At 30.9% G+C, this 8,097-nt stretch overlaps 1 protein-coding gene across 1 annotated transcript; it reads right to left on the bottom strand.

The window, feature by feature from the left end:
* Positions 1 to 1,845: 1,845 nt before the first annotated feature.
* On the bottom strand, positions 1,846 to 6,602 carry LOC106374849 (CLAVATA3/ESR (CLE)-related protein 2). Its single transcript, XM_048745487.1, has one exon. The coding sequence runs from the start codon at positions 6,170 to 6,172 to the stop codon at positions 5,810 to 5,812; it is 363 nt and encodes a 120-aa protein (XP_048601444.1). The 5' UTR covers positions 6,173 to 6,602; the 3' UTR covers positions 1,846 to 5,809.
* Between the last annotated feature and the right edge of the window lie 1,495 nt (positions 6,603 to 8,097).

The following is an 8,097-nucleotide window of genomic DNA, read 5'->3' as shown; positions in this document are numbered from 1 at the left end:
ATCGTCTAGGAATTTTATCTATCTCATATATGATGTATTTTTAATATGTCATGTCGCAGTTTTATGTAAAATGCACTTAACACTACATAGTTGACTACATATTATATTGTATTATCTGAGTGTAGTATAGCTTCTGACTAATGCTATAGACAGTTAAATCATATGTTATCATAACAGTATAAACTATATGGACTGAAATATTAACAGAGACCGGCAAAATGACATTAACTTTATTTCATATAAAAAGTGAACCTAGTAAAGACGGATCTGTGTCATGGACCAAATCTTTACTACTAGATTACCTTAGTTATAGATATGATGCATGAATTGTCTATCGTATTTATCCGTATATTATAGAAAAACTGCAACATGAAACTTATTCAAATTCATTATAATTACAAGTAGTTGAATTTAAATACCTTTGAGAATACGAAGATAAATCTAAGTACGTATTCCAAAAGTCAAATTGCATGTATCAATCCAACCAACGTTTTCACATAAGAGAAAACACTATTTCTGGTACGAGCATGTCTTGCAAAATCCGCTTGGGTATTACTGACTCTGGCCTGATATACCACTTGGCATTTTGATAGGTTTCTCAGAAAGTTTTAAAATCACTAAGTTTAGTTGCAAAAGCTGATCAGTCGTCATAAATTGCTATCATTTTGACTAATTTGAGAATTGGTAACAAAATGGTTGCAAAAACACTGGTGACGAGAAAAACCCTTCAAAGCCCATACCAAACTCTTAAGTTTTATATGTATAGGCGATATTTACTTGTGGCAACCTTGGAGGCCGAGGAGATCAATTGAACCATCTTGTAATTGGATGATCCATCTCACTCCACTTGTGGTTCCATCATGTTTCCATGATCCATCCACTCGGCAGGTGAATGTAGGTAACTACGTATGGTTCCCTGGTAGGCATTAAATGACGGGGTCACCCAGATCTTCTTCTTGATTGGCAGTATACCAAGCATTGCATTCTTGTACAGAGAGGTCTGTTGTGTCCAAAGGTGAGAAGTCCCGACCATTAAAAAGTTTCTCATTAGGCGCTTTCCAGATATACTATATAAGCCAAGAAAAATCTCGGGTTGATTCCTCTATAATTTCTTCACTATGGGTCCTTGAAAGAAAGTAATCCATATTAGTGTATAGATTTTGTGAAGCAAAAATCCTTGGAGATGATGGAATAGTAGATAAGACCCAACATTGCATTGCAGGAGTACATGTAAAGATCGTGTGGTTAATTGTTTCTTCTGCACACCCACTTGGGCAACTTGGGTCATTCCCAGCGTGTCTCTTGATAAGTCTTTCGTTTATAGCCATTGCTCCAAACAGAATTTGCCATAGAAAATGGCTGAGTTTATTACAAGTTATAACTTTCCATTCTTTTAAGCGATTACTAGAGCTTGACCCGCGCACCTACGCGCGTATTAGTTTTTTTATAAATGAATATTTATTTGTATAAGTGATAATATATATTTTAAAATTTACCCGTTTAATTTTTTTTTTAATATGACATTTCTAAACACAATAATTTTATATTTTATATTGAGTAGTTTTATTTTATCATGTAAACCCTTAGTTATATCATTTATTTATTTAGAATATGACCTGTAAATTCACACAAATGTATTTTTTATTTTTTTATGAATCAAAATTTTATGATAATATATAATAAAATTGTTGTATAAACTGTGGATCAAAATTTTATGATTATGTATAATAAAATTGTTGTATACTATTTATTATGTATATGTGAAATTATTAAAATAATTACCATATAATGTATGTAATTACGAAATGTATATATGGAATTAATTATTTTCAAACACACATATGTATAATAAAATAGGAAAAGACAAATAATACTACAAGCTAGGTTTATTAATTATTGTTGCCATATTTTTTAGTTAGAATTTGATTTTGGAAATGTATTAATTAAAGAGGAAAAGAGAAAAAATCCTAAAAGTTAGGTTAATTAATAACTTCAGCGGCATACCATTGTAAATAAGTTGAAAAACTAAGGGTTATTTTATATTTGTACTTCTGTTTTAATAATATAGAAGGGACGGTAGCTGATTAAGGAAATCAGATTTGCTATTTATTTTTTTTATCTTGCAAGCATGTATACCGATTTGACCGAGTATTTGCCTGATATCGATAAGTTCCAACTACATCCATCATGAATGAGGTTTTTACTGAGGTGTAAACTTCGCACCATTGGAATGTCGTGTGGGTCTAGAAAGCCCTTGAGTTTAGTAGAATCCCAATCCTTCTTCACTGGATCGATCAGATCAGAGACTTTCATATTAGGATCATAGACTTGTGGCGTAATAGGTGATCTTGTGATCCTATCTGGTAGCCACGGGTCATGCCATATGAGTGTATGTTCTCCTGTTCCGATTGTGCGTCCAAATTCTTTAGTTATCAGATCTTTTGCAGCTATAATTTTTCTCCATCCATAGGAAGGTTTCGAGACTTTAGATGCTTTGAAAGGATGCGAGTTTCGGAAATACTTTCCTTTAAAAAAATATTTTCCTTTAAAAATTCTCGTGAGAATGGAATTTGAATTTAAATATCATAATATGACATATTATAACATATATATGACCAACTTCTATTATTCTTTTTAAGAAAAAAATAATTACTTTTAAAATTTAGGTAATCAATCTTCTATTTCTTCATTTAGAATTAATGCACACTAGAAAGGTCCCCACTTTAGCACAATGAACCGATTTGCTGCCTCTGGTTCCTTGATGTCTATATTTTCATCAACTAAAGTTTGATACTCCCATCATCGATCATTAATGCTTAAATAATCTTAAGTCCGAATATTCTGGTTCGTAATGATTATTGAATATTCTGATTCGTATTTATTCTATTCAACTTGCAGATTAGTCGTACCATAGTAATTATTTCTTTCTTCTGTTTCGTCAAAATGTATTATATCCAATTTGAATATGGATGGTGACATAATAACGACGCATGAACAAACTATTATGCTATATATCTTGACTTTTATTGTAAGAATATACTTTTTAGCGATGTAAATTCCTAAATTGCTTATAACTCATTTGTTTTTGCATTATTTTATTAGAGGATTTTCATTCATGAAATATAGAGTATTTCAAACAAATATATTATTCTAATATAGTACTGTAAGTATAAAATTAAGGTTCCCTTAAATTTTTAAACATATCGAATCAATTTATGAGAGACAAATACATTACGAAGTTCTCCTGAGTATCTTAAAAACACTTACTATCTTTCTCTATATATTTTTATTGTTGTTTTTCTAATAAATAGTGTGATACTCACTTAATAACCTCCCAATATAGATATTTTATGCACAAACGTATACCCTATAAAGTATATACTACAAAGGCATGGCTACTAATATTTGTGCTTAGTAATATATTCCAGGTTTATTTAAATTCTAAAGCCTATACCAATTGATGTCCACACTATCATATTATATACTTTATATGATATTAAACAATAAATTTTAATTTCTTAAGATTTATATAACATCCCAATCGTGCGTATGTTTACAAAATTATAAGGTCACGATGCTTTATTTATTTTGGATGATATTAATCTATATTAAACAGAAAAGAATTACAACTATACACAGATGGGCTCCACATTTGGGTCGTGTGATAAGTCATTGGTTTTTGGCGTTATTTATAAAAATACGATTTGCTTTTAGTAAAACACGAATGCTTCACGTTCGCCGTCTTTTGTTCGTTGATAAAAAGACTTTATTATATGATGCCATTTTCAGCCGAGTATCACCATTTTGGTTTTCACGTTCGTCGACTTTTAGGTGGAATTTTCCATATTGTTTTTAAATGATTGATAAAATAGTGTATTGTTAGCGGTTAATTAATCTTATTTTAGAAAATTGATACGGTATGATTTTCATCGGAATCTGACTTTTCACTCATGACCTATCATAGTATTAGTTGTTTGGTTTACTGTAAAGCTTATATATATAATTAATCAAATACAAACACACCTTTCGATAAATTTTGTCACTAAAAAAATGATGGACCGAATCTTTAACTTAATAGCCATATATAGATTGATTCTAACACACATATATATATATGTATATTTTTTTATGCTGATGACAACAAAACATATACTCCTTAATGTATGATGTTTAAGGTTTTACACACATACAAAGAAACAATAAATACACTATTTTAATTATTACTTTTTGGTTATATCAATAAAGTTTCACCACTCATAATTTTACTTTTTAATTTATGTTTAAATTTTAAAGATAAATACATTAATTATATCTCAAAACATCATAAATTTGTATACAAAATAAAAAGATAGAACATCATACATTCGTATCCGGAGAGAGTATATTCTTGCGTGTTGAAATTTAATTTTTTGAATTTTAACGTGAATTAGAAAAATTGTAAATGGCATCAGTTCACATATAACTAATACATCAGTTTCACATATAACTAATACATCACTTCACATATATTTATCAAGTTTGTTCCATTCACACAATTAACAAAAAATTAATTCTCAACAAAAATGTATTCACCTTAATTGTACAACGTAAAGCATTTAATAGATTCAAAAATCAACTTCCTAAGGCCAGTTTCAAAAAAAAAAAAAATCAACTTCCTAGTGTTATAACTTGTTGATTTTGCGATATTTTCTTTTATTTAATCATACATTTAACAAAAAAAAGTCTAAACAAAAATTATTCACCTTAATCGTAAGACGTAAAGCACATAATAGATTCAAAAATCAACTTCCTAGAGTTAGCTTATATTTTTTTTGGTCAAAAATGTTAGCACATATTGATTTTACGATTGTTTCTTTTACCAAACTTAAACAATAGACGATCTAATCATAAGAAGAAATCAGAGGAATTTTAATATACGTATCAAATATTTGTTTCTTATTAAAGGATTTACTATCAAATGAGTGTAAGAAGCTTCTTTTAATCACAAAAGGTTCCTTTCAGTTAAGAAACCAGATGTGAATGTAAGATTGCATGCACCATGTAGCTTTTATTTTTGAGAAAGGGTTTACGCACCATGTAACTCTTTTTTCTTGACAGCCAAGTAACTTTTGTTTATTTCATTTTTTTCTTTATTTCATTGTCTTCAACAGATTAATCTTGTATTTGATAAGCTTATAACGATCAATTTTAAACGCGACCTAATATTGGATGAAATTCTACTATGCACGCGCCATCGAGACCACATCTAAACGTACTTTCATTCCATTTCTACTGCTATGCCGATTAAAAAAAACAAAAGAATAAGTATTTTGTTGGACTTTTTATTATGTTGAAAGTTAGATGTATTTGTCTGTTTGCTTTTGCTTTTCATCAGACTAGTCACAATCGACATAAACACTATATAATCATAAGACAGCATCGCATATACATGCAGGACGACCATCAAAATCAACCTAATACCTTGCATTGCTATAGATATTGTAAAGGCACAAAGTAGTATATATAGAAATAGAAAAGGTAAATGATAATAATGATGCAGTCCTTGTTGCAGTCGAAACATAACGAAATATACTAATATGGAATATCTAACGTAAACATAACCAAATTTAGAATATCCAGTGTACAATGACGAAACTTAGAATAATATATCGATAAATCTGTTATACTTTTGTAATAATCTTACAAACGCAAATTCACAATTTTACTACAAAAGATAGAAAACAGATTCATTGCAACAAGGTATTAATAAGAAATACATATCTCAAAGAAATTGAGAACAGCTCTTAATTATAAAGGAAACCCTAAATAACTAATGATGTTGTGGGTCAGATCCTCCAGGGCTTAAACGTTCTGGAGATTTTCCTTGGATGCCGCTTCCACCAGTAGCTTCACCATCCACCACCGTCTTGCTCGTAGCCTTAGTAGAAGGGCTTAAATCTCTCACCTTCAGCCCGGCCGGAGTCTGCTCAAGAGGACGGCTTCCGGTGGCGGCTGAGGCTATCAGAAGAAACACCAAGAAGTATAGCGAGAAGCATAACTTAGCCATTACAGTTACAATAACACTGGAACTAATTTCTATATAGAAAGTTAATAGAAAGGGAGAGGGAGGGAGACTGAAATTGAAAGTAAACGTGGTGTGTATGAGTGTATATGAGGAAATAAGAGATCTCATGAGTGTTTCTATTTATAGAGATTTATTTGAAGAGTTTATAGTAATGGTAGTGGAGGTTGCTTTAGCTAGCTTAGGGGCTTGAGTGCTTATGGCAAGTGCAATCGTGAGTTGTCGCCGACGACAGGTTTTCTCGATTGCCCTTCGTTTTACTTTTACTTCATTACCAAAAACATCTATAATACTTACTATATTATAATCTGTGACCAGCTTAGCAAGTGACTCTTGCGACCTGGAAAATGCAAATTGGTGCTTTGAATAGTATTTAAAATTGCTAAAGATCGTCGCATTACGGTATAGTACACATATTTAATACATTAACATCTTACTATATACTTGTTGTTCTAGGGCCTAAAATTGGCCAAGCTCTATATAGACTCATGTGCGATCCATTTTTATACACTTGATGTGTTAGGTGACCTTGTCTCTAGGATGGATTTTATACCAAAACAATATATCGTTGTGGTTAATATGCATTCAGTCCCCAGTCATGCACATGCGGTCATCCATTTTAAACACTCAATGATTTGTTAGGTCACCACATATAACATTTATTTACTTCACGAACAAAAGTAAACAAGACTGAGATATCTTTTAAAACAAGATATAATTAATGAATGTGGATTACCCTAAATGCGAAGCTTGAGGATAAAGTTCTATCTATTTATACGATCGTTTTCGGTAATTACATCATCAAGGTAAGAAAGATAAGAATCTTTTATAGTTTACATTGGTCCATCGAAAAGAGCGATAAGGGACGACGGCTTTGAGTGCTAATTATTACTCCTATAAACAATTATCGATAACGCACAAATACTTAATACATCGATAACGCACAATTTAATACCAAAACTTACACCATCTCTAACTTGGCCGTCCCTATCCATCCAATCATATTGTATATAATATATGCATGCGCACATACTATAATACTATGTGTGTGTGTGAGTGAGTGAGAGTTAATAATACGAGGTAATGATAATGGACGAGGAGGGGTGATTCATGAAATCCAATAAGCTGATAGAAAAGGAAAGGAGTAAAATATGAAAATGAAGTCAAAGGCTAAGAGCACTTATGGGTTGGTGTTGGTTTAGATTGGTGAGTCGGAGATTGTCAATATTTATATTCACCCATTTGATTCAGCAGGAGATTTCATCACAAGAAGAATATTCAAAAAAGTTCCAACCAAAACAAAAAAAATATGGAAAAGGTTGTATGATGTTTTATTACATTTATCCGGAGGTGGTATATATTAGACCTGAGACGGATCGGATATCCGGACAATTTTAAGGTATCCGGATCCGGATCTTTATCCGGCGGATCCATAATTTTATTATCCTTATCCAGATCTGGGATTCTCGGATATCCGGGTGTCGGATATTCTTGTAAAAATTGTAATATCCGGCGGATATCCGGATCCGGATTTGGATTCTTAATATAAATAAAAAATAATATTAATATATATAAAATATTAACAAAAATTTAAAAATAAAAAAATATATAATGGTTTTAATTATTTCTATGTATAATATTACAAAATTTACATAAAATTTATATACTATTATAAAATGAAAATATATTAAATAAAATTAATTTTTATATATAAATATTACTATTTTTGAAATATTTATTAATAAAACTTACGGATCCGGATATCCGGACTAAAAAAATTAAGATATCCAGATCCGGATCCGGCTTTGACGGATCCAACATTTTACTATCCGGATCCGGATTCGGCCCCTCCGGATATCCGGATTTTTGGATCGGATGCGGATCAAATATCTCTCAGGCCTAGTATATATAGTGTAGTTACGATTCCACTGACAAAGGCGAGGAGGTGATTTATAGTTATAAAATAAGTTTTCAACTGATAACACTCCGTAGACTGTAATTACTTTTTTAAAACTGAAGCATTATTTTTATCCAAA

Source organism: Brassica napus, chromosome C1 (assembly GCF_020379485.1).
Source record: "Brassica napus cultivar Da-Ae chromosome C1, Da-Ae, whole genome shotgun sequence".
NCBI lineage: Eukaryota > Viridiplantae > Streptophyta > Magnoliopsida > Brassicales > Brassicaceae > Brassica > Brassica napus.
The sequence above is the reverse complement of the archived record's forward strand: the minus strand, read 5'-3'. Positions and strand labels throughout refer to the sequence as shown.

Excerpts from the sequence above, each read along its gene's own strand:
- LOC106374849 (XM_048745487.1), bottom strand. The coding sequence starts at position 6,172 with ATGAGATCTCTTATTTCCTCATATACACTCATACACACCACGTTTACT.